Source organism: Cariama cristata, unplaced genomic scaffold (assembly GCF_000690535.1).
Source record: "Cariama cristata isolate BGI_N322 unplaced genomic scaffold, ASM69053v1 scaffold30117, whole genome shotgun sequence".
NCBI lineage: Eukaryota > Metazoa > Chordata > Aves > Cariamiformes > Cariamidae > Cariama > Cariama cristata.
The window spans coordinates 29,356-56,645 of NW_009625528.1; the positions used below are offsets into that span (position 1 = coordinate 29,356).

General features: G+C 36.4%; 1 protein-coding gene across 1 annotated transcript in view; it reads left to right on the forward strand.

The window, feature by feature from the left end:
- Positions 1-27,290, forward strand: part of NF1 (neurofibromin 1) — a gene marked incomplete at its 3' end in the record, with an annotated part of 88,950 nt that overhangs the window by 27,617 nt on the left and 34,043 nt on the right. The window contains exons 18-37 of the mRNA XM_009703641.1: positions 1-20; positions 756-1,002; positions 1,329-1,402; positions 1,512-1,595; positions 2,215-2,655; positions 3,092-3,231; positions 3,809-3,931; positions 4,414-4,497; positions 5,111-5,227; positions 5,791-5,972; positions 6,078-6,289; positions 6,924-7,085; positions 8,115-8,218; positions 8,554-8,689; positions 13,091-13,153; positions 15,104-15,262; positions 16,095-16,192; positions 16,337-16,483; positions 16,879-17,025; positions 17,366-17,476. The exon at positions 1-20 is cut by the window's left edge and continues 133 nt beyond it. Coding sequence (XP_009701943.1) covers positions 1-20; positions 756-1,002; positions 1,329-1,402; positions 1,512-1,595; positions 2,215-2,655; positions 3,092-3,231; positions 3,809-3,931; positions 4,414-4,497; positions 5,111-5,227; positions 5,791-5,972; positions 6,078-6,289; positions 6,924-7,085; positions 8,115-8,218; positions 8,554-8,689; positions 13,091-13,153; positions 15,104-15,262; positions 16,095-16,192; positions 16,337-16,483; positions 16,879-17,025; positions 17,366-17,476 — 2,851 coding nt within the window. The remainder of the gene's footprint in view (positions 21-755; positions 1,003-1,328; positions 1,403-1,511; positions 1,596-2,214; positions 2,656-3,091; positions 3,232-3,808; positions 3,932-4,413; positions 4,498-5,110; positions 5,228-5,790; positions 5,973-6,077; positions 6,290-6,923; positions 7,086-8,114; positions 8,219-8,553; positions 8,690-13,090; positions 13,154-15,103; positions 15,263-16,094; positions 16,193-16,336; positions 16,484-16,878; positions 17,026-17,365; positions 17,477-27,290) is intronic.

Here is a 27,290-nt window from a genome sequence, read left to right on the forward strand (position 1 = left end):
GGAAAGGGAATTCTTCCATGGTAAGTAATATATGATAATAATTCTTTTTAACACTTGGGGAGAAAAACCTGTGTGCGAGTAGAAATTAAATTACTTTGGAAGTAATTTTTAAAAATAAAATTAATTATTTCTGAGGAGGAAAAGACATCTGTATCCTACATAATGTATGCATCTAATATGCTGGTTAATAATGATGTTTCCAACTTGAAAGTCACACCTTTTTTCAAGTTAAAATGTTGGTGAGTATGTGTTGTTTTTTTTTTTTCTTAGGATTTCACATAGCATCCCTACACATTAGTCTATGGTTAATAAATACGAAATCTCACTTTATAAAGTATCACATGCAGTCTGAATGTACCATGAAGGATCATAAAATCAAGCATTTTCGTAAGGTATAGCCTTTGGCAGACAAGTTTCTCAAGCCTAGTTTTACTACTAGTTCTAGTTGCAGGAAAAAAACAAAGAGGTTATTTAGAACATCTTTTATGAGCCTAAGCTTTCATTTTGTTTTTTAATGTACACTTTTCCAGCATCAATAAGTTTTTCCTAAGTACGTGGTGATCCTTATAAAAGCAGCAGGTCCTTAGTCACTGTGTTTGTGCAATAGCATATAAGAGCTCTGATCCTGTTTAACATTGCTTATTCCTACTAGAATAAAAGCAGTTTTAAGGAATGATTTGGATAAGGCTGAATTCTAATAAAATTGCCATATTCATAAACAATATTACCAAATTCGGAATTCTCTGTTTCCCAAGGAAAGTACAGCAGGATGCAGTGGAACACCGATTTGTCGCCAAGCCCAAACAAAATTGGAAGTCGCCTTATACATGTTTTTGTGGAGCCCGGATATTGAGGCAGTCCTTGTTGCAATGTCCTGTTTCCGTCACCTCTGTGAGGAAGCAGATATCAGATGTGGAGTAGATGAAGTCTCAGTGCATAATTTTTTGCCAAACTACAATACTTTCATGGAGTTTGCATCTGTTAGCAATATGATGTCAACAGGTAAATCTGCAAATACCTTTTTACCTGTATAATAAGGCTATTATTTGTGTTTGAGTTCTTTAAACAGGTTGAAATTCTTTGATTTCATTGCTGCTCCTGCTTTCACTGAAATACCTTAGTCATTGGAATTGCTAGAAAGAGTAGGGGGTTTGAGCGGCTGAGTTCATGAGGAATTTAAAGTGTAACAAGAATAATTCTTTTTCTGAACACTTTAAGGGGTTGTGTTTGTGTTCTTCTGTTAATTTAATAATAACTTTCAAAGATCTTATATTTGATGTAGGTGGGTTTTCAAAAAACTTTGTTAAACGTTCTGTGCTCCTTTGTAGGGAGAGCAGCTCTTCAGAAAAGAGTGATGGCGTTATTAAGACGCATTGAACATCCAACTGCAGGCAACACAGAGGTAAACTTTCTTCTGAATTTATGTACTCTTTGCATGCGTATTTTTTTGAAAACAAAATACTGTTGCTGCAAGTAGTTTTGAAGTTAAATCTTGATATATCTTATTTTAGGCCTGGGAGGATACACATGCAAAATGGGAACAAGCTACAAAACTAATCCTTAACTATCCAAAGACCAAAATGGAAGATGGGCAGGTGACTATGAATTTTTCCATAAGTTCAACCCTTAGAAATTCAAAATAACTCTTTAAGCTTATTTATTTTAAAGAATTGAATTTTAATCTAGAAAATTAGTTTTGTAGGCAGACTTAAGGTCCTTGAAAGTGTTCTGGAAAAAATAATGGTAATCAGTTGTCTTCTCTGCTTAGTAAGAGACCAAGAAGTAATTTGACTTAAATTGCTGTAAGGGTGATGGAGGCTGAGCTTAAAAATTAAAAAGAAATTGGAAAAAAAAATAGTGAAAACTCTGGAATACTGCTAGAGAAATTATAAAATCCCTTTCAGTGAAAGTTTTTAAACAAGCCACTGACTATCAAGATTTAAATATGCTTTATCATGGTGCAGAGCAGGGAATCGACTAGGCAACGCCCTTCCAGCCTTTTTAGCCTTGGTTTTTCAACTTCTCTAAAAACTGTGCCTCTGTATAGATTTCTGTTCGTACTATCACAATAAAGTATAGAAGGTGAACCATAGAAGATGCTTGAGACTGGAATTGTAAATGGCAGGATGCGTTATGGAATACTTTAAAATTCTGATCTCTCTCCATTAGTTACGTTTAATTGAAGACATTTAATCTTCAACCATTCTTTTTCAGGTTACTGAAAGTCTTCATAAGACAATTGTTAAGAGACGAATGTCGCATGTTAGTGGGGGAGGCTCCATAGACTTGTCTGATACAGATTCTCTTCAGGAGTGGATCAACATGACGGGGTTCTTATGTGCCCTTGGAGGAGTGTGCCTACAGCATCGTAGCAATGCAGGATTAGCAACCTACAGTCCACCTATGGGCCCTGTCAATGAGCGTAAGGGCTCCATGATATCTATGGTGTCCACTGAGGGGAATGCAGAGACTCCTGTTAGCAAATTTATTGATCGATTATTGACTCTGATGGTCTGTAACCACGAGAAAGTGGGACTTCAGATACGGACTAATATTAAAGATCTGGTGGGTTTGGAGTTAAGTCCAGCACTTTATCCAATGCTGTTTAACAAATTGAAGAATACCATCAGCAAGTTTTTTGATTCTCAAGGACAGGTAAAGTGTTGATATATTCCTTCACATTTGTGTCTTAATAAAAAGCGTCAGTCTTGTCTTTCACGTAGGTAATTGAAATTGATACCCGTTTGTGTTTTGTACAAAAAACCTGCAAGCATTGTGATTGTATTTCATAGCATGCATTAATAGTTACTGTATTTGTGATTCCAGGCTGTATCTAACATCAAGTAATTGAAAACATTCTTGAATTCTTAGTGAACTCTGAGTACAGAATCTGTGAGGATGTTCTCAGAATCATTACGGCTGGTAGTATTGACATATTTAATCTTGACATGTATTGGAATTCTTTTGGCTAGGTGATAACTAGAAAAATGCTTATCCATTAGATTTTTGAAATCCTGCAGTATATTTGATAAATACCCTTTTTTTTCTTTTCGTGTGTAAAGAATTAAGACCAGCAATTTTCTTCCTGTAGGTTTTGTTAACTGACACCAACACACAATTTGTAGAGCAAACCATTGCTATAATGAAGAATTTGCTTGACAATCATACGGAAGGGAGCTCAGAACATCTTGGACAAGCTAGTATTGAGACAATGATGCTAAATCTGGTTAGGTAAGAAATCCTGTTGACCTTCCTATACAAAGTAATATGTTTAAGAAGTGAGGCAAAGCCTTCTAGTTACTATCTTTTCTGCTTACATCCATGGAGAAGCAGGAACTGGTTTTCTGATTTTCCTCCTTATGGTTCTGACAACTTCAGTAATCTTGGAGATCAGTTATATTGTAGCATAAAGTATGCTGATGGAGGGTGACTTTTTTTTCTTAAAGAACTAACCATTCCATAGCTTGGCCCTGTTCTTGTAAGCATTCCTGGTTTCTTTTCTGTACAATGGTGTTAGTGGTTAAAAACCAGCTGAAGGGGAGATTTCTGTTCGGTTTCATACTAACAGAAAACTTCTTTGGCCAGAGGAAATTTGGTACTGATCTTCAGCTGATAGAGGGGCTGGCTTACTTGGGGGGGGGGAGGCGGGGGGAAACAACCAATGTAGCCCAAACACTTGCTAAGCCATTATGCAAATCTGCTGAGTCAGCCCCTGTGTAGGTTCCAGCATGGAGCTGAAAAGCTTTGTAAGATGTTTGCGCCTTGTAGTATGAAGTGTTTAATTAATCTTTTTGCTTTTTTTCTTCAGATACGTGCGTGTGCTGGGAAATTTGGTACATGCAATTCAAATAAAAACTAAACTCTGTCAGTTAGTAGAAGTAATGATGGAAAGGAGAGATGACCTTTCATTTTGCCAAGAAATGAAATTTAGGTAAGTATTGCGTTATATAACTTCTAGGATAGTGTGATGTGGACAAGTGTAATTTTGTTTGGTACCTGTTTAAAAAAAAACAAACCCAAAACCCCAAACAAACAGAAAAACAAACCAACAGCAACAACAAAAAAACAAACCCAAAACTGTCTCACACCTGGTGTAGGGATAGTACCCCATCTTTGCCTTCAGAGAAATTTAGAGCCTGGTGTTGCATTAAAATTTTATTTTGATTATGGGGATACTAAACACATGTAAAAATTTTGTGTGTGATACAGACTGGGGTATTACTTGGTATTAAAAAATTAGTTCAGTTCATCTTCATTGTGTGGTGGTTCAAATAGTTCTTACACTGAATTTGTAATAATTAAGAATGATACCAACAGCAATAAGTGTGTTTGAGGGAAGGGTTATTAAAAAAAAACCACAACAAAACAAACAAAAAACCCCCAAAGCTAAAGCAATGTATCTATGTGTAACAGGAACAAAATGGTGGAATATTTGACAGACTGGGTTATGGGAACATCTAATCAAGCAACAGATGAGGATGTGAAATGCTTGACAAGGTAACAAAGAATACTCTTAAAATGTTGCTAAAGTTGCTAACAGTGTTCCAGGAGACATTTGATATCCACAGATGAGCTTGCTCATGTGGACTTCCTTTAGTGGTAGTAATTTTAAGGAAAAGACAAAAATTGAAACAGAATTATGTTTAATGCGTAGTCTTCACTAACATGGCTCTTGAGGTGTTGTGGTTTTTCTTTTTTTTTTTTAATCTACTGAGTTTGTTTAATTCCTTTTAATACCTTTTCTGATTTAGCATTAGGATTGAACATTTTGTTTGCTACAGCTGTATCTTCATATGATGCTTTCTGAAGAATAAAATCATCAAACATTACAGTGTTGAATTTATACTTAACTGTTTTTTTAGTGGCAAATTGGGTTTGCAGTAGTTGTCCTTAGGAGATGTATTGCTTGAACTTGTCCCACAAATGTAATAGCTGTTTTCCTGATGGACAGAACTTTACTAGAATAACTTTTTTTAAAAAAAGATTCTTTTCACCTGCAGTTAGATATGTAAGGAAAAGGGACTTGGTACTCGATGGGAAAATTATCAAGGGGAAGGAGAGACTAATTCTGATGAACTGATTTACAGCTTCTTAAAACTTTATTTTTCAGAGATTTGGACCAAGCGAGTATGGAAGCAGTGGTCTCTCTTCTTGCTGGACTTCCACTACAGCCTGAAGAAGGAGATGGTGTTGAGTTGATGGAAGCGAAATCTCAGTTATTTCTTAAGTAAATAATGACTTTGAACTATTTTCCTATACAATGACTCTAAGTAGGTGCACCGTATGACTTTTATTACAAACTATGGTTTTTCTTCTAGCAGAAATAACTTTATTATCCAAACAGGAATTACCCCTTATATATCCCATTTCACAAATCTCTGCCTCCTAGGTTTATGGAAACATTTTTATTTAGAAAATAATTCTAAAGTTTGGCTTTGTTTCTGCGTAATGCAGATGTGTGGTAATTCATGGAAGGGATTAGCTTGCTTTGGTATTATATTTTTATCCATGAAACTTAAAATCTTTTTTAAGACATCTGTTTGTAAAGGCACACCTGTGAAATTCACTTGCTTGGTTTGAGAAAATTTACACACAAATTTTAGGACAGTGCCTTCTGGTTGCTACAACACATTTGAAATTTTGGGCTATGCTATAAGAAAGATTACTTGGGGCAGTTACGTGATTTTTTTGCGAGGCTTGTTGCCTATTTGCTGCTGTATACAATACTTTTCAGGTGGTTGCCTTTGCAGATTCTGTTTTACTTATCCAAGTCTCTTTCTTTTTCTTTAGATATTTCACACTGTTTATGAACCTTCTAAATGACTGTAGTGAAGTTGAAGATGAAAGTGCACAAACAGGTGGCAGGAAACGTGGAATGTCTCGAAGACTGGCTTCGCTACGGCACTGCACTGTTCTTGCTATGTCAAATTTACTCAATGCAAATGTGGACAGTGGTCTTATGCACTCAATAGGTAAAGTAATTAGAGATAATTGTGCCTAAATGAATACATAATGAAGACATTGGTATTTAATTTATTTTTACATCTTCCTTAGTAGTTCTGGGTTTTTTTAATCAGGCTTGGGCTATCATAAAGACCTCCAAACAAGAGCCACGTTTATGGAAGTCCTCACCAAAATTCTCCAGCAGGGAACAGAATTTGATACGTTAGCAGAAACAGTGCTAGCAGATCGGTTTGAGAGATTGGTGGAGTTGGTTACAATGATGGGTGATCAGGGGGAGCTTCCTATTGCTATGGCTTTAGCCAATGTGGTGCCTTGTTCTCAGTGGGTAAGTTGATTCATGCATTTTATTTCCTACATTTTTGAAAATAGTAAGACTTGAAATACAAATTCGTGCAAACTTTAAGGGTGTAACAACAGTCTGCTGAAGAGAGATTAGAGCTACCGTTCATGATAGCTAACCTTTCTTAGTATATTCTTGAAAAGTGTACTGAATCTAATTGTCAGAGATCTTGATTATAAACTACATTTTTGTACTAAATTTTTAGTTAATGTCTAGGAATAATTTTATATGCAGTTATTGTAATAAATGCATCTGTTTAGGCTGGTTGTTTATTGCAGATTCTGTGTGCTGTAATGCAGACAAACAGAACTGTATTTGCTCCTCTAGATTTTAGCAAGATGAATTGGACTTTGTTATACAGCAGAATAACTGCTTATCTAGACTAACCATTATGTTTTTGAATGACTGGATATCATGAGGTAGATTTTTAGACAAGCGATAGCATGCGCAAGATTTAAAGAGAGATTGTGTATGCATAATTTGATATTTACATGCAAGACTCCATAGCAAATTTAGAGCATTATTACAAACTGCTTGGTGGTTTTTTTCATAATTCTTTCTTTTCGTACTTGCTTTGGCTCACTGCTAGTCAGATTAACATTTCATTGCTTCTCTTAAGGATGAGCTAGCTCGTGTCCTGGTCACACTCTTTGATTCCCGGCACTTGCTCTACCAGCTACTCTGGAATATGTTTTCAAAGGAAGTTGAACTAGCAGATTCCATGCAGACACTCTTCCGAGGAAACAGCTTAGCCAGTAAAATAATGACTTTCTGTTTTAAGGTATATTATCTAATCTTTCTCTCTGCTACAGATCACTTCAATAACAGGAGAAGTTTAGTAACATAAAAATACAGAACTACTAGTCTTTGGTGTTAAGCACTTGAGTAACTGGATTAGATGAAAATAGTACAGAGCTGCCTTAGAGTCTAGTTTAAGTCAGTCTCGGCTATCATATCTGTAAAGTTTAGGGAATTTTGCTTTTAATGTTTTGATGTTTGATGAACTAAATCTTGTAGATTTCTTGTGCTCAGGCCCAACTGAAAAATACAAATCCTCCTGGAACTGACCTTTTGCCAAGACTTCGTGACTCAACCAGTTAGGCTTAAGTTGCAGTTTGTCCTCTTGAAAGTTTTCAAGGCAATAAATGTTTCATCTTGCCTAGTCTGTATATTCTGCATTGTAAAGAAGAAAACTGATAGCAGTAACAAAAATGTTTGCAAGATTTGTAGATTTCAATAAAGATTACTAGTTATTTAGAAAACATAACTTATTTGATACAGCTAAACATTTGTAAAAATTTTAGTTATCTTAAAGTCTTTTCCTAAGTAATCTTCAGTCATAGAAGGGGTCTTTAAACTTCTGACTAGTTTAGTTGTATGAGTGATTCTGGGATGAGTACCAGCTTGGAGACTCTTCCTGATGGTTTTTTGTAAAGAGCAGTTTAAAGATGGGAGACAAAGCCTGAAGTCTTGTTTAGGCTTCCATTTCCATTTGAGAAGTTGTGTACAAACAGAGATGAAGTGCTGAGTCAGTGTATTCTAAGAAAGAATCCTATCTGGTTATTGTGGTTATTAAAGTGACCTATAATTTTATCTAAATTGGAAATGAATTAAAATACTTGTAGAAATTGATCACAGTTATGTTTCAGAAGTGAAACTATAACATAGAAACACTGATTTTACAGAAGTCTGGCTTATGCCGAAACAAATCAAGTGTTTTCAGGCTCTTTTAACACTTAAAGAATTTTGGAGTGTTCCTGTGAATTGCTATATTAATCTGGCCACCTATGCTGATTTTCTTTCTACACAGGTATATGGTGCTACGTATTTGCAGAAGCTTTTGGAACCTTTATTAAGGACTGTGATCACATCCTCTGAATGGCAGCATGTTAGCTTTGAGGTGGATCCAACAAGGTTTGAGATGCAAGGGGGGAAGCAAATGTATTTATTTGTAAACATAATTCCCAGTCATTGCAAATATAATAGGATTCCTTTTTGCAATTACCAGCTGGAATTACGTATGCATGTATTTGTATGGAATGGTGTGAGAGAATCCTGCTTAGAGCTGTCTGTTTATTACTGCGTTTTAAATTACCTTAGATTTGTAACTTACGTGGTTTAAAATATTGGCGGAAACTTTTGTGTAAAATATCATAAATATTTCCATAAGATTTCTGTTTACCTTGGGAAATAAGGTTAGTACCAAACATGTACATACAGCTGGCCATACATTTATGGGTCTTTTTCAGGCTGGAGCCTACAGAAAGCCTTGAAGAGAACCAGCGGAGTCTCTTGCAAATGACAGAAACATTTTTTCATGCAATCATTAATTCTTCTTCGGAATTCCCACCACAACTTCGCAGTGTGTGCCATTGTTTATACCAGGTATGCCTGCAATGGTTGCCTACCCCTAAACTTTGGGTTTTGTTTTTATAATTCTAGCAGTTTGGAGCTTGGTCCAGTAGCGGGTGCATAGTGGGCGTTTTTTAAAGACTGTTTTCAGACATGTGGTAAAAAGCAGGTATGTAAACGTAGGGCCTGAATGATGTTTTAAGACTTGGGTTGACAATCAGGAGGTGACTAAACATTATGTTTTTAAGGATCTGAATCACAGCTAATAACTCAGACCTAATAAGGCAGCAATAATATGCTTTAGCATCTCTGTGGGAGACTAAAGATTAACGAGGGAGGTAATGGTTATACCTGCTTTTATGAGTTTATCATGTGGGCCATCTATAGGAAAGGCAGCAAAAGGGCGGATTGAAATCACTGCTGGGTTGAGAGAATGCAAAACTGTGTTTTGAATAGAGAAACGGTGTACTTGTTTTACTTTTTATACAGGATCGATTAAATCAGAAATAAAGTTAATTAATTACCTAAAAGTCATATGGATCACACCTTTGATAAACCGTAACTTTGTGAATAAAATAGCTGCTTGTGCAGTTAATGACTCTAGATAGTTATTCTCTGCACAAAAATAGAGGCAATTTCTTCGACAGCATTTCTCTCTGAAGTAAATTTTTACAAAAATCGTCTATGAAATGTATTATTCAGGTCATAGCTCCAGGAATATTATTTAGTTGTCCATTGCAGGTGGGCAGAATCTTATACTTTCTGCCTTTGATGGAAAAGCAGGTTAAAAAGGGTGTAAGATGCTCATAAGAAAAAACCTGTATGGTATTCAGTGGGACCACAGAAGTTACAAGTTCTAAATTTTAGAAACTGTGGATTGAAGCTGAGTATAATGGAAGGAAATAGATGTATAAAATGCTGTTGGCTGTATTTGGTAGAGAATTGTTTGTAGTTACATGTGCTTCCCTAAAGAAGACAATTTGTGGGTGAGGTCAAGACACTGCATCCTTCAGGCTTTATTCTGGTGATACTCAGTGTCACATCTCATAATCACATTCTGAAAGCAGGAGTTTCTAGGTTGCTGTGGACCACCATAAGGAAAGCCATTATCTTGTACTGGGATGGAAGTGCACTGGCATCTGATTTGGTAAATAACATAGCCTTGTAACTGGGGTACTGCAGATGCTCTGTACTTTTGAGGACGATAGGTTCTTGTATTTGAGAACTAGAATGACAACAGGAATACATTTTGGTCTACAGAGTAAAATATCTTCCATCTGCTATGGACAAGATGTTCTGATGGAGGTACTGTTGCCTGTCAGAGGCCTGGAGTGTGTTAGTGTATATAGAGGGCTGCCGTACTTTGGTTAAGTGACTGACCAAATATTTTGCAAACACGGAGTACTGAGAAATTCAGCAGGTAAATAGGAGGAAGATAACCTGGAAGAGACAGATAAATGTATTTGTAGAGTTCTTTTGATGAGGCAAATTACAGAGACTGACTTCTATTTGTGGCTAAAACTTTAATGCTGTCACACAAACCTTGGAAAGTTACCAAGCTGGGACCACCCTCTTCTTACTTGTTTCTAGTACCACTTACAAATTATGCTTAAAGAGAAGAAGCCTGAGTGTTGCAGTGTCCTCTGTAGAGTAAGTTCTACTATAGTGGTACCTTCCTGGCCGCCTCCCGTTCAAGTACCTGCGCTCCCCGGCCTCCGTCGCTGACTCCTCTGCTCTGTCCCGTTTCTGCTGCTTTCTGTAGCAGCTCAGCAGCAGGTTGCTGAGCCCAGTATGCTTATAGGTCTCCCTCGCTCTGTGTGTGTTTCTGAGAGATGTAGCTGCTGTGAGAAATTCCGGTGGGGGATACTCCTGCTGCCCTCCGGGCTCACAGGGAATACAATTTCCAGTCCGGCTGTACTGTCATAGAAGAGCTGGGCATGGCAGAGTGTTTGAGCTGGGGTCTCAGTTAAATGGTCTGGAAGAGCTACTTTTGACCTTTCAACCATGGAGTCTGTATGTCAGGTCTAAAGCAAAGCAAATAGATTTTTCTGAGCTGTGCAAACTAATTGTGAGTAATAAAGAATTGTGTTGTGTAGTCTAGTCATATTTTTACAGTGAATGCTGTATTAATAAATGTAACTGCTGCAATTCTCAGAGCTTGAAGTGAGCAGCAGTGAGTTGTATGTTGTGACTGTTGTGGATCTTGCGTTGTTATTGTGAGCTGTTGGAATGAATTAGGTGTGCAAATGGTGTGCCTTTGTTTCTGCTCTAATAGCTTTTGTTTTATACACGGTTACTAGGATGTTATCAGATTTATTTCCATTTCAGTGACCCATTACTAGAAGTTATTTGTATGCAAACCAGTTTTAATCCCTACGTGAAATGGAATAACTAAAATGTACTCACCAGTGGGCATTGCCAGACATTCTTCTATGGAAGCATATCAAGTCTATTGGCTTTATTCTTGCCTTTACTATTTTTTGGTAACAAGGCTAATTTGTTCCTGAAAGAGATGGTTTACTGGCAACTATACAAGTGATATTAACTGATACTCAGCTTTAATGTTTACTACTTTAACTATTGCTAGTAACCCCTATATTTGTGTACAAATATTTGTTCATCACAAATAGTGTAATAATTCATTTTGTACATTCAAATTGCAGAGAATTTTGAAGAGTCTGGCCTTTATCTGAAAGACAGTACAACTAAAAATTGAAATTTTGGGGGGCATTAATCCATTTTTATCATAAGAACCAAATAGGTGATTTTTGTAAGGTAACTTTGTTTTTTAAAAGGTGAATGTATTCCATCCCAAGCAGTAGTGTAAGAGTAAATGTGACTGGATTTTGTGGTGTCTTTTTACACTTAGAGTTTTAAAGTAGATGTGTGTGCAAAAAATACTCATCAGGTGTGTTCTTGAAATGAATTGTAGCTAATTTTATTCAATGTAGGAACATTATGGAAACAGTGTATTTAGTTGGATATTGGGGTCTATGCTGTCTAATGTTTCTGTTACTGGAACAGAGCCCTAATAAGCATTTTCATCTGGAAACATCATATAACTAGTTATGGTGACAGATTCACCCTTACTCATTTTCAGGTAATGTATGTTGGGGAGTGTTACATGGTCACAAACAAGCCTGATCAAAGTAACTCATACAAAGAATTTGTGCTGGCTATTTCATAAAAATCACACAAACATATATGATTTTTTCTTAGTAGAGAGATGGAAATTTTACTTGCTTTAAATGTAATAGCCTGATGAATAGAGTATGTATGTGACTACTTCAAAAGCTAACTCTGTAGAAATTACACAAAGTCAGAAATTTGGCATGGGCACCTTTGGCTAAATATTAATAGGTTCTGCAGAAATTTGAACTATATTTAGCTTGGTTAGCATAGTAGCTTTTACTGACTGTTGTTCGGTGTGGTGTTTTGTTTGTGGTTTTTTTTTTCTTTCTTTTTTTTTCTTTTACTCTGTCACATTCTTAAGTTGTAGAAATTCTCTTCCAGTTCCAGTTCGTGTGATACTCTAATGATTATTTGAACTGTTGGTACCTGCTTGCTCTCAAACTGCTAAATATTGCTAGCTTTCTATTGATACAGCTCCAGGTGTTGCTTGCTGTAGGGCTTCTCAGTGATGCTAATTTACTGTTACAGCTGATGTGAAGGATGTAGGATTGAGCTCCCAGACCAATCTGTACCTCTGTGCAGGGGAGCAGTGCAGAAGGCTAATGTACTATAGCTTTGCTCTAATCCTGATGTGGAACATGAGAGAATGTGGTGCTTCTTGGTGGGTCCCTTTGCATTTAAATGAAATGCAGAAATAAGCACAATCAAGTCAGATATCTTGATTTGGAAATCTATAATGAATTAATGTAGACCCGCTGGCTTTTTTCTTCCTTTTTTCCACAGAGTATTTTATGGCAGTGTTTAGCTGTCAAAGTAGTAGTAACCATGATGATTCACAGATCTAACTAAATTGAAGGACACACAGAGAAACATTGGGAAGATTTAAAACTCTAAATTTATTTTAAAAGTAATATGTATTTCAAAGGTATAACACTTTACTATTTTTACTATTAAAATTATTTGGGGATGGTGAAATACATTTGAAAGCTGAATATACCATTTAATGTCCAATATTGTATATCATGAGCACATTAATGTGGTTTGACTTTTAATCTAGCCAGAAATAGTAGAAATGATTGAAACACAACATTTGCTTGTTTTGTATTTAGTGCTTTGTAAATAAGATGTAATAAAATTGTGGAATAAAACCTCCATCATCAGTCTTTAGTTTATATATTTCATTTTCTGTTGGTTATGTTTGTTACATTTTACTGTGTAATTTATGTACAAGTCAACATTGGTTTTTTTGTTGCTGTATGTAGTTGGTGCTGTGACTTGTTTGTGCTCATCTCTGTTCTGTAGGCAACTTGCCACTCTCTACTGAATAAAGCTACCGTAAAAGAAAAAAAGGAAAACAAAAAATCAGTAAGTTTGGAGACCTTTTTATTAGCCATTTCTTTCAAAGCACAACAGAAATCTTTTGCTGTTTATTCAAAACATCTTCACTTCAGTCTATTCGACCTCACTGTAAAATCATTCTACTAATTCTGGCACAAAATAGCTTTCATTTCAATTAACACTGGAATTCAGTTATATTTAAAATATTCTCTGTGTGCCTATTTGAGTAAACAAAAGACATGTTTAACATTACTGCTAAGTATTTAATACTCTGATTCTTCTACCCTTGCCGCCATCTTCAAATTAAAAAAATACGGAAGAAAAATGTTTTCTTTGGTTTTGGGGAAATCTGAGTCTGTTTACCTGTTTTAACACTGGCAGATAACTTGACTTCAGCTTGCATCCTGGGAGAAGAACAATTTAATATTATATGGGTTACTGAAGAGAGGCTTAATATGACTTATTTCTGATATATTTTCTTTTGTTTGCCTTGTGACTAAGCAATAAAATTTAGCACTTGTATTGATTTACTGAGAAAAGCAGATTTCCCACTTTAAGTAACTTGCTGTGTTAAAGAGTTTAGGTATGTAGATTGTGATAGAGTGGTGTCATTAAAAATTAAGACTTATGATCTACTTTGGCAGTGACCTCAAAATACAAAGTATGAATAAAACAGAGGCAGAATGGAAATTTAGACTCTTATTAAATACTCCCTTATTTTTTACTGTAACTGAGTAGAATGATAGTCATGTTTAAATGCAAAATCTGTGTGCAAACTAGTATTTTACAAGAAAATATTATCAGTAATTGCATCACAAGGTAACAAGTTGCTACTGAACCAAAGTGATTCTTGATGTGTATATACGAATGACTTTATCTGTTTTAAGAAACATGATTTGAGATTGCACTAGTTATGTTTTGAAGTATTTTAGTAAAACTGGGTTTGTTCTTTATTTTAAAGAATATAACTTAGAATAATGAAGCTTGCTGATTTTATTCTGTGAAAAGGTAGAATCTGACTTATTTTGATTAACTGTTGTTACTCGTAAGAAAATATACATATAGGTATTGAATCTTTACAGAACCACATGTAGCATATTTAAAAACTTTATTTTTGTTAGGGAGCTTTTTAGCTAACTTTTCAAAGTCAAATGAAAGATATCTAGATAATAGACTATCCTCTTAGTAATACATAGTTGATTTTCAAAAAGGAGATTTTTCTTAAAACATTTTCAGAAATTTTTTGTTTTTCTAGGTAGCAAAGAACAATATTTTAAATCTGTAGTTCTAGCAAATTTCTGCTAAGTTATTTTTGGACAGTGTATGTATAGGCAGAGAAGTACACTGGCTATGGAGCTCTGGCTCATTCTGTCTTTTCTCCTTTGGCAAATCTGTTGAGATGTGATGGTTCTGAAGAGTATTTCCACAAATACGTTCTTCCCACAAATTTAAAATTACTCTTGAAACTCTACAGCTTAAGTCTTATTGCTGGAGAGGCTCTTGTGATCAATAGTGAAATTATAAATACATGAATAAAAGACCCACTCATTTAAAAAGAATTTTCTGTATTTGCTGGGAAGACTGTGCACATCTGAGTACAAACACATGGCATTTGTCTGTTTTACTGTCAGTGGCAGGGTTCTGGAATTAAGTGGTCAATGACTCTGAAATACACCTTCTTATCTTTGTCCTATAGCTATTGTAGCAATTTCAGCCTAGCAAGAAGGTTTGTACGAAAGCTGAAGTAAAGCTAGCTAGTGTCTGATAGCCTTCATGCCCCTTACTCGTTTCTCTCCCATTCCTGATTGTCCTATGATGCAAGACCTGTCAAGGCAAGAGAGTCCTACTCAAATGTATTGAGCTTGATTGGTATGGAAAGAATGCTTAAAGTTGGATTACCATACAAGGTTTTCTCAACTTGCTTTCTTTCCCCTTTCTTTAATGCAAAAATATTCTTTATAATTCTCAACTTTGTAGGTTGTTAGTCAGCGATTTCCTCAGAACAGCATTGGAGCAGTTGGAAGTGCGATGTTCCTTCGTTTCATCAATCCTGCGATCGTCTCCCCTTATGAGGCAGGGATTTTAGATAAAAAGCCTCCACCAAGAATTGAAAGGGGATTGAAACTGATGTCAAAGGTGAATCAGTAAATATTTTTGTTTGGCCATATTGTATATTCTACGTGATTTAGTTCTGTTCTTTGACTAGTATGAGAAAATATAGGTAAACTTGTAGTTTTTTGTTGCAACCATCATGTTTATTTAAAGTGTAGTTTCCATACTATGTTCATACATCATGATGTTATATGTTATAGCTCACAGCGATGTAAGTCTGTATGGAAAAAAAACCACTTTGCCAAAATGGTGTATAAGGTAACAGAATGCCTTCTGGCTCTTCACTTGAACTTCTAACCTTATTTGAAAACAAACAAATGAATGTTACTTTGAGCACAGTGAGAATAATGGCAGCTAGGTATTCCCTAATTTCATACTAGCGATAAAGAAGTGATTTTTTTCCTATCTTTAATCTCATTTGATGATATTTCTTGTTAAAATTAAAAGAAGGCTTAATGATGGTGTACAAATTCTGTGGCCTGTGCATATTACGAATTTTAAATTATAAGAAATTATAGTTTTCTTTAAATAGGCAGATACTGTTGCTTTTACATGTCTGTATAACTTCCAGAAGAAATAGTTAACATTTAATAAATGGTTGTTTTGAAAGGTGGTTTCTTTTCCTGGTTTAAACCTGAATGAAGTTCATAAATAAGGGAAGTAATTGTTTAGTATTTAAAAGTATGTGAAAGAAAATATTTTGAAAGTGAACATGTTTTGAATTAGTTTATTGCCTTTTTTGTCTTGAGGTTTCACAAGTTAAAACGAGTATTTCTGACAGTGAAATTGCACTGACTACAGTAACAGTTAATACATTACACCTTTATGTGTCTTTACCAATCTTTTTATTATGTAGATACTTCAGAGTATTGCCAACCATGTCCTGTTTACAAAAGAAGAACATATGCGGCCTTTTAATGATTTTGTAAAAAGCAATTTTGATGCAGCACGAAGGTAGGCCCTTTGGAAACTTGCACAAAGAGTCTGTGTCATGTTTAGAGTAAGCTGAGAATGTTCTTATAGCCTTTTAATTTACATTGAGTCTACTTGGCGGATTTCCCTTACACACTCATCGTTATTACTGGGTTTGAACTCTAGGTTTTTCCTTGATATTGCATCGGATTGCCCAGCTAGCGACACTGTCAATCACAGCCTGTCTTTCATCAGTGATGGCAATGTACTTGCTTTGCACCGGTTGCTGTGGAACAATCAGGAGAAAATTGGCCAGTACCTTTCCAGCAACAGGTAAGACTTCAGAAATGTTATGAAGAAGGGAGTTGCTGATGGGAAATGAATATTTGCAAATACTTTCAGATGCCTTTGTTACTATTACTGAGAAGAATATCATGGCTGAAAAGTCTTACATTTGGAAACTTTTGTCTTACTGACAAGCCATTATTGGGAACATGTCTAACATCTTTGCTACCCACTTTGATGCCAATCTTTTGTGTAAGTGTATAATTGTCTTATTTTTTGTAAAAATAGTTCTATAAACATTTTTCTTCTTTGAATGCTTTTTTTTCTTTTTAAATTTTAAAAAAGAAAATCCAACCTGTTCAAGGTAAGGAGGGGTAGTGGGCCAAAAATACAAATTGCTGAGTAAAGAAGGACTTTTCTTTTAAGTAATATGCTGTTTCTAGGGACCACAAGGCTGTTGGAAGACGACCTTTTGACAAGATGGCTACTCTTCTTGCCTATCTGGGTCCTCCTGAGCACAAACCTGTGGCAGATACCCATTGGTCTAGTTTAAATCTCACTAGTTCCAAATTTGAAGAATTTATGACAAGGTAATGAGATTATCCTGGAGGGCACACACATTGTGGGTTTCTAGACTATAGCATGTAAGGCAATATAAGTAGTTATTAAGACTCCAGCTTTTGTATCGAAGGGGAGTAAAAACAGCTGGGTCTACATATAACTTTTAGATTTCTCAGTAGATTTTAATTAAAAAAATTAAATTGATAACTGGAGGCAGCAGTAACGTTTGTGATTTAACAAAGGTACAGGATTGTGTGAACTTAATGCTTTTGTTTAAAGATGCAAATAAAGAGGGTTTGGGATTTTTTTTTTTATTATTTTTTTTGAAAGGCAGTTGTGAAAAGTTGATGTCAATGTACTGCTTTTTAGGCATCAGGTACATGAAAAAGAGGAGTTCAAAGCACTGAAAACATTAAATATTTTCTACCAAGCTGGGACATCAAAAGCTGGCAATCCTGTTTTCTACTACATAGCTCGGCGGTAAGGAATCTTTCACTTTCCCTGTCTGAAATAAACATGTAAAGTCAAAAAGTATCAAGTGTATATAAGAAAGGGACACCAACTTTGTAACAAACAAGAATCTGAAAATAGCTTATTTGTCAAATTTTGGTGACAGTATTTTTTAATGGAATTGTTTTCTTAATCATAACTGTCATAGTTTTTCCACCCAGGAGTATGTGAGTATCTCTGGAAAAATACCTAAAATTTTAAATATATTTTAATAATTTTTCACTCTCTCAAGTAAACTACATCTGCAGCGCATTGCTGTTAACCCTTTATCAGTGATTTTAGCATCTTTACTTTCTGAAGTATAAAATGAGTAACAAGCTAAAACATTGGGTAAAATTTCTCAAAATGGTCCCTCTATGCCATTTTAGAGAGTAATACAAGTATTTAGAAATTTCACACATAGTCAAGACCGTGATGTTGCTTCAGTTTCACCATTTTGTTCTAAGTGACAATAATACCATGGTTTTTTGAAATTATTGAGATCTGTGGAAATATCACTAAAATAATGAGAAAAGCACATGTTGACATGTGAACTTTGCAAAGACTGTGTTTTTCCAATAAGGCGAAATTTTGAAAGTTATCAGTATTCCCTACTCGGGAAGATAGTGATTCATAACAACAATTAACATATGCTGCAGTATTGAAGAATTTGGGAGGAATGTCCTAAGATCAATATTAGTCAGTTTATGGTTAAGTCAGTCAAAATTAGCTCTCTTTAAAACAAGTAAATAACCTTAGTTTTATTTAAATTAATGTTTGCAGTTGTAAATCTGCAACAAGAGTACGAATATAACTGAAACTTGGTGTTTCAGTCTAGTTACTAAATAACTGCACTATGAAATCCATGGAGGACAGCATGTTCAAAACGGTTTCCGTAGTAATTACGCTCATTGCTAAAAGTCATTCTTAGTCTTTTTAAGAAAAGGAAAATCATTGTGCTCACAACCAGGTGCCATCAAAGACAGAACTGTAAAGATAAGATTAGAGCTATTGTACGTTGTCTCCGTGCTGTGTTGTTGGCACCTTTACTTTTGGTAATGGTGTTGCTGGTGAGGGGTTGACTGGCAGCAGTGGGACCGCTGGTTTTGGCACCAGTGGGGTGCGTGGTGGTGCTGCCAAGGTCTGTGAAGTTCTCACTAGCACTGATTGCGATAATGAGAGTCCTGATGTCAGTGTGGCACTTACAGAGGCTGGCAAATCCTGTATGGATGTTCATGGTCCAATTATTGCAGGTGCATTTTTGTGCCAGTGGGGCTCTTAGTTTTACTTCTGCTGCTATTGCCAATATGGTTTTTGCTGGTGCTGCTGGTGGTAGCTGAGTTCGTGCCAGTGGAGCTGCCTGTGGCACCAGTGCTGGTAGAGTTGGTGGTTGCTTTGGCGCTTCCTGGTGCTTCTGTTGCTGGTGGGGTGGCTGCTGCAGCAGTGGGGTGCTTGCTTGTGGTACCCTTGCTGCCGATGTGCTTATCTGTGGCATGGTTAGGAATGGTTGTGGTCCCTGGGGAGCTCTTGCTTGAGCTGCTTGTGGGGGAAGGCTGGGCAGAGAGCTTTTGATGGTGGTGCCTGTGTTGCTGTCCATGGTGTGCTCCTTGCTGGAAGTGACTCTGCTGCTACTGGTGCCAGTGGTGGCAGTTTCATTGATGGTGCCACTTCCGGCAAAAAATACTGTGATCTGAGGAGATGTCATCAGAGGTGAACCTTCTGCAGACCCTTTGAGTTTGTGTAAGAACATGAAAACAAGCAGAGGAAACCACTTCTTTAGCAGAATCTTTTGTTTGTATTCAACAATTTAAATAAATAGTCAATACATGTTCACAAACAAGGCATTCTTCAAATTTACATATTTCTAATGAAGATCATACCCAACAGGCATATAAGATTTTTTCAATTAATTAAAACTTTAGATCCTTGATTTTATTAATTTTCACAGTTTTTCGTTGTTTTCAGTAGTGCTTTTTACTCTGTAAACTTTTGAGTTACAAACTTCTTTTCCTAGAAAATCTGTGCTCTGTTATACCATGTGACTTTTGTCACTTCCCTTTAGAAATTTTCAAAATTTCCAAATTTTCAAATAAGGAACAATTTCAATGATTGGAAGATTTTATTGTTTTACCACTGGACAATAAATGTACCTGATTCCAAATTCAGGTTGGAGGCTAAAATAATGAGCACGCTTTGAAGAACTTTCCAAACATAACCTCTAACTTGGTAGTTGAATTCTGGTACTTAAATATGGTGTCCTAGCCAGGATGCAAGTAGAGATCCAACAAATGAATATATCTGTTCACATTTCTTTTGTTATGTTTTTGATTTTCAGAGCAACAAACAAACAAAACTTCTGTTCAGTATCAATGTGGAAGGTAAAATAAATTTCAAAACTGTTTCCTTCTTCTGGAATTTTGTAGAGGCATGCCAAAGGGTTTTTTCATGCTTTAAAAAAAAAACAACACAAAACACTTGCTTTTGAGCTGGTAACGTAGGGTGGAAGTGCTTACATTCTCGTAAATTTGTTGCTGTGAAAGTTCCCAAACACTTGCTTTGCTACTGGCTTTTGGGAAGACTTTTATTTGTAAGGCAGTCCGAAGGTAGAAGAAAAAAGAAAGTGTAATATGGCTGGTACCATTGGGAGATAACGTTCCTCTGAATGAGAGTAAAGTGCCCATGCTTTTTGTCAGTTCTACACTTAATGAATCTGCAAGCTCATGCTAATCAAAGGAATACTAAATCACACAAAGTCTCATTGCATAGAAGTGGGTAAGAAAACAAAATTTAGCTGAACTTTTTTCCAGTGATTTATAACTCTGAAATAGAATCTATATGAGAGAACATTTATATAAGTCAGCCCTTAGCTTTCCCTTCCTTTTGCTTGGGAAATTGCCTTCCTTTAACTTGACCCCTTTTTTGCATTTTCAACAACCTTGATTCTTTGGATGGAGTGGAAGAAAACAAGATGAGTAGTACCACTTATCTTCTGTCCCAATTTTCTGTCTTCAAAAGCCGTGCCACGCTTCTCTGCCCTTTTTAAGGTCTTTGAGTCACCTTTGAGTCTATTGTGTTGGCTGAAGTGGGCATTTATAAAATCTTAGAGGAAACTTCAGTTTGCAGTATAAATGGCCATATAAATTTCTAACAGTAATTAACTACTATTAAGTTAGGTTATCGTGTGTATTTTTCACATTTTACAACAGAATGGTTGAGAAGAGGGATAGCTTCTGGAAATTTTCCTTTTGGAATATTAGTGATCCTTGTTGAAACAAAACCAAAATAATTTTCTTTCCAGTGAAACATGTATCTGCATATCTAGCATCTAATGCTGTTTTCTGCTTTTCAGAAAACATTGAACAGCACGTGACTTGTAGAGTGGCTTTACTGGGATATCTGAATGTTCCATGTAATTCTGTACTAGGAACAGATTTATTGAATCTGAAGTTTGAACATTGCGTTTATGCTAGGCAGTAGAAAAAACATGAGTCATGCCTTAAAGATTGAAAGGGGATACAGAGTTGACAGTAAAGTCAGTGTATACAGTGCCGAAACTGAAATTAGTTTGCCTGTCTTCCGTTTGTTTATAAGTTCATTTTTTCCTAGAGATTCCTGACACTAATCTGCACACACAGTTTCAACAGTTTAGCTAAGGACACGTTTTTAAATACTATATGGCGTAAGGGACTAACTCGTGAACACTTAAAATTGCATATCCTGAGATTATGATTTTTGCTGCAGTTGATTTCTGCATAGGCTTAAAAAAGCATATGTACTCATGAACAGCATGTATCAGCTTAAATAAATGTTTTTTTAAAAAGCATGCTGAGTGTTTTAGACAGCAGAATTTTATACAGTTGAATGTCAGTAGATTTATGGAGAATACATAATGTATTATGGTCAGACCCCTTCTAAACTAGTTGTACTGCTGTCACAAGAAAAGACGGATCGTAAAAATTCAGGAATAAAAATGGATGTTTGGAAACTCAATTTTTCTCCCAGTTGTGTTTATTCACTGTTGTAATGGAGTAAGCTTGAAAAGTTGTCAGACTATTGCAAATTAGAAGGATCAGCTGGAGTCATTTTATCTGCCAGCTCCCACCTGCATTTCCCTTCTTCCCCTCAATTCCATCAAAGTAATTTCAGAAACTGTTTTTCTGACACTCATGCAAATACCTATCATGAGACAAAATATCTTCTCTTTAGGATAAAGTAAACCTGTGGAATATATACTTTCAGGAATACTTCAACTTTGTGACAGCTCATCCTTTTCTAGGGCAAACATTGGCATGGTGGTGTTCCCCCCACATCTTTCATGAGTTATGCTGAATATACAGCAACAAAAGTATTAATATATTAATATTAAAAGTGCTGTTGTATCCTTGCATGGTTGATTTTGGTATGAGTGAGGCTGTTTAAATGAGATGTCTTTTCCCTTTCTTCAGGTGAGATGTGTAGTGGACGCAAGTAGATATTTGAAGGGAACTTGGAATGCTTGACAGCTTAATTGGGGGTAGGAGGATGGTATTTCAGTGTCTGCTTCAGGGAGTGTGGTGTCTTTTGCATGCTCAACAGAAGGACTGAGTTGCAGTTTAATGAGAAAAGGGATGTTGACTAGTTTTCTTCAGAAGTGAACTGGTGGTTTTAACTCTGATCTGGTTTGTTTTCCTTTGTAAGCTGCTTAGGCAACAGCATTAGGAAGCCTCGTGGGAAAGGATTGTGTGAAGCCTCTGTGCTAAAATGAACTCATGTGCTGTTGGCGAAAGGCATTCGGTATCGAAGGTGCCATTGCTCCTGTCAGGAGGGTTTTGCTGGGGTTAGACCGGGGGCCCCAGTGATCGCAGAGGCACACACAGATGCTCCTGCTTGGCCTGGAGCTGTAACAGCTCGGGAGCCTGCGGGGCTGGCTGCCAGAAAGGGCTGTCCCTGAGTGAAGCCTCTGCACTTTTTTCCCCTCTTCTTGCTAAAAAAATTTTAAAAAGTCCCGGGTGTTTAAGCCCCTTCCATACACAAAGTTAGAAGAAAAGGCGGTCTTTTGAATTCTCTTTAAAAATTTCTCTGTGTTTGCTTGCCACATTTATCTCCTCCAGTTTTTTCCATTACACACTGTCTTCTTTCACATTACGTAGAATAAAATGCCTACATTGTTATCCTGTCTTGTTCAGACAAGAAATTAGGCATACAAATGCCGAGAATAGGGATAACCCATCTTTAAAAAGTTTACTGTGTCTGGCAGTTATCCAAGGCATCCTCATGTACTCTGTGAAGACTTGACAGGCAGTGTGTTTTCTTCATTTGCAGAGCAAGAAATGGTTGTTTCATCTGTAAAGAAAGAATTTCTGGAAATAAATTTATACAAAAGTGTGCAACACATGCTTGCTAGGCGTAGATCACTTACCTACTTTTTCTTTAAATGCAGAAAAATAGAATTATCCACAGCTGGCTAACTTAATGGCAGGGTTGTATCTGTAAGGAAGTTAACAGGCATAGTCATTATGACTTACTAATGAGTTCATGTGGAAGTGATCTCAGCAAAAATATGTTGTTGTTTAAATGCTACAAACTACCTCAGTATTTTGAGCTGAGGCTTGCAAACTGTTTATATATAAATCTGTCATAAATGAAAATGACCTAGTGGGTATTTTGTGCTTATTTCAGTATTTGAAACCTTGACATTTTACTGTTAGCTGATCCACGGTGCAGTGATATTTTAAGTGTGCTGTTAGAATGTTGGTGAGCAGAAGGAAAGTAAGTAGTGGTGCATGTTTTACAGGCATTTGGAGAGGTATTATTGATATGTAACAATCCTGTCCCTTCAGAACTGTGATGTTTGCATCTCAAGTTCTGTGGAGCAGGATACCTGAAGTGGAGGTGGAAGAGCTTAAGCCTTAAGTAGTTGTTCAAAATTCTTTCTTGTTTACTGAGGATGAGATAGGTTAACTTTAACGTATAATATCTGTGTAAGATACTTATAAATATTTCTTGGGACTAAATATAGTTAGGAAATACATAATTCTCACACTATCAAACATTGATAAAGGCAGAAAAGCGGGGGAATTGATTAACCACTCGTTGGAACTTGGTTGTACACATCCAAGAATGAAGCTGGTGACATGTTTACAAAAATATATAATCTGACATTGAAATAGGCTACAGTATCATTCACTTTTAAGTCTGTGTACTGCGTACACTTATCATGAGTGAAGCATGCTGTAGGCTAAAAGAATAGTGATAATATCTTTTCATTATAGGGCTGAATTCTGCAGAATATCTAATCAAGTAGAGATGAATCTGCTTTTCATAATTATGCATAAGGGCTATTGATGAGAATGGTGAGATTTTGTGACCGATATCTTCGTGCCCTTTACTTGCAAATAATTCAACTTTTTCTGCTTGCTTCCCTATCTAAGAAAGTGTATGATCATTAGCATCATTTGATAGTGATTGTGATTTGGGTATGTGATATTCCTTTGAAAAACGTGCCAGCTCAGTGGGTGACTTTTTGTACACAGATGTTTCAGAGTAAACCTTTCCAAGTCTGGACAAGCCAGTTCTGGGCCCTAATACAGCTAGTATATAAATAATAAAGGAGGATGCCACTTGTTTATTGTGTCAGTAGCTACTGAGTGTAACTATAGTAATCACAGTGGTGTTCTGTTATGGATGTATGTTAAAACTTGGCTGTGAAACATGTCCACAAGAGAATTTGCCTGTTGAGACAAGAGATGTAAAAAATTGAGAAAGGGGAACATTAAATAGACAGCACTGCAAAGTACTTTTTAATTATCAGCTTTAGTAGGTGATCACATACTGAGATAACACAATTTTAGAGAAAAATGGGACAAGTATCTCATCTTCTGACTTGCTCAAAGTAAGTTACGTCATCATCTTTTTGAACCTTCTTGTGTTAAGTAGGAGCTGTTCAGACAGTATAAAATTTCTAGAATGGGAACTCTTTAGTTCTGTGCATCTCACTACTATGTATGTAATTCCATTTACATCACTGTGAAACTTTAAAATACCTATTCTGTGTGTAACTCTGCATTTTAAGTTGTTTTACTTGCCAAAGTAGTATGGATAGCCGTGACCTTCTGTTTAGTAACTGATGCTTAAGGATTGTTGAATTCAGCAGAAAGCAGTGGATGACTAAAAATAAAGCTCGAACATCAGACAATAGTGGAAGTGAATCCACTTTCATAACTGGCCATCTGAAAGATACTTGGAGGCAAGTGTTTGTGGAAGTTTGCTGTGGTGTTTTTCTAATGCTACTTTATGATCTGTGTGCCCCACCGGGCTGGTGGGTTCAGAAGTCAGCAAACTGTCTGCTGTCGAATTGTGCTTTTGGAGTAAAAAGAGACTGTAAATGCAAATGAGCTCCAGAATGGCCTCTGATCTCTTGCAGATCTGCTGTTCTTCAGTCTTACAAGAATGGAAATGATTTCCCTAGTTTTGTGATACCCAACTCCACAGAAATTCTGAAGTTCTAATCATTGACTGAGTTACCTGGCAGTTTAACAATCTGAAAAGTTTTCTTCAATAAAATAGCTTTATAAACTGTGTCCCAGGGATTTTTGAATGAACATAAACCTCAGTTCCTCAAAGGAAGATGAAAAATCACTGCTAAACCATAATGATCATGGTACAAGTCAGATATGCCTTCCTGCGTTGCATAAAGGCGGGGTAAGGAGCAGATTTCTGTACGTTTTATCCAGGTACGGGATACTTAATGAAAATATTGTTATACTTTGACATAAGGCTTGCTACTAGGTGGAATATTGCTTGCCTTTACCTCCCTTTTTATTGCTTGCTTTCTCTTCAGGAGCGATATAATTCTTCACTTTTTCTCCATGAGGCTGCCTTTTCAAACCTAGCAGATCGGGCTTTGCTCTGGAATGATGCTCTGACATCTTTTCTACTAATAGGAATGTGGCTAAGTGGTGTTTAATTGGGGTGTTTGTGGGTTTGAGCCAGATGCCATTTTTTTAAGGTGTGAAATGTGGAAAGACTGTTTAGATGGGAGCTGCCAGGATGTTTGAGGGCTTGCAGCAGGCTGTTGGGGGGGGGGGGGGGGGGGGGCGTTTTTTTTGTTTTTTCTTTTTTCTTTCTTTCTTTGGTAGTTTGAAATCTTGTTGCTAAGGCATTGTTGAGTCATCTTACTGGTATATCTGGATCAGTTTATATCCATCTTGTGCTGTGAAATTGAATTCCTTCTGTCATTTTTCTTCACATTTTGTTTCCTGGGCAACAACCTGACTTCTGAAGCCAGTGCTCTTCTCTTTTGAATCCCTACACTGTTACTAAAATGATAATAAATCAATAAATATTGATCCTGAAGTACTGCCTTAAGTTTTAAAGCCAATCCCAAACTAATTAATAGGAATACAAACCTCTCAGTTACTGCTTCAGACTGCAGCTATCCCTACAGCAATTTTAACTTTTCAAAAGCAAGCATATTGCTATTCCAGGGTGTGCTAGACCTTTTTTGGCTATTTTGAATATTGTCCTGAAATACTAAATTATTGTTTTAGAAAAAAGAATTTCTGTGAGAACAGATTATTTCATATTTATCGTGGACTGAATGACCGAAGCTGTCGTGTTCACATCCATGCCTATCAGTTTTATTTCAATTTGACTGCACTGTTGCCAAGCAACAAGTGCACGACTCCCACATTTGCCTGCCTACTCACTGCTCCGTTACCAACTCATTTGTATTCCAGAAAAATACAGTGAAACCTAAATTTCAGTTTGCTTTATTGAAAGCAGTCTGACTGAGAAGCCCCCTTGCTTGCACCTACCACAGGCAAGGTCTGGTAGAGAGCATAGCCCTGGAACTTGGAAGTACCATCTTACTTTCATACCCATCTGCAATTTTTTTGTATCCTAGCTTTCTGATCCTGTACATGTATTTGGAAAACCCCACAATTCCATTTCCGCTTCCAGGCTTTTATCAGCATGCTCAGGACTTTGAAGTCTGGGCAGCAAGTCAATCAGTATGGGGACTTGCAATTTGCCTCAACTTCTGGAAAACAGTATTTTTTTATAGAGTTGCTGTTCACTGAATAGTCTCATTATGGGTGAGACATTCTCAGAGCATTTAAAGTTGATTGCATGTAGGTTTTTTGCATGCAATAGAATTTGACATCCTGTATTGAATTTTTCAGCAGACGTGTAGTAGTTCATCTAATTTCCTTGACTCAAGGTGGTTTAGTTGTAGCACCTCATTTTGTGATCTCTGTCCTACCTTGCAAGCTAAGCTGCTTTAAACTGTGTGGGATGAAACCATATAAATGAGAGAATTCTAGGAAATACCTAGTTCTGAACATAAGTAGGTTGATACTGTTTTATAGTCAATCAGTACTTAGCAAATACATTGAATGTCCAAAGAGAGTGGCAGGTGGTGACTTTTTTTTAAAATATTGATCCTAGTTAGTGGAATTTACCAGTTCATGTTATTATTTAACCTGGGGAAAATATATGGAACTTGTGCAAGTGGTCAACTCTTTCAGACTGCTGGCAGCTGCTTTATTGAATGAGGCACTTCTGCTGGCCATTGAAAGTACCATACACATCCTGCTTATGGTCTAGTTTGTCTAACCTTTGACTTGGATAACTAGTTCTCGTCTGCCTAACATGTATATGGAATGTCAGTCTTTGTTTTGTTGTTTTTTTGGTGGTTTTTTTTTTTTTAAGTTTTCTGTCCTGTTAAGCACGGAGGGTCTTTTTTTGAGAGGGAGAAAGAGCTACCTTTTTCTAGTAGATGGAGGTATGCCTTAGGTGTTTGCAAGCTCTAAAGGGTAGGAAGGGA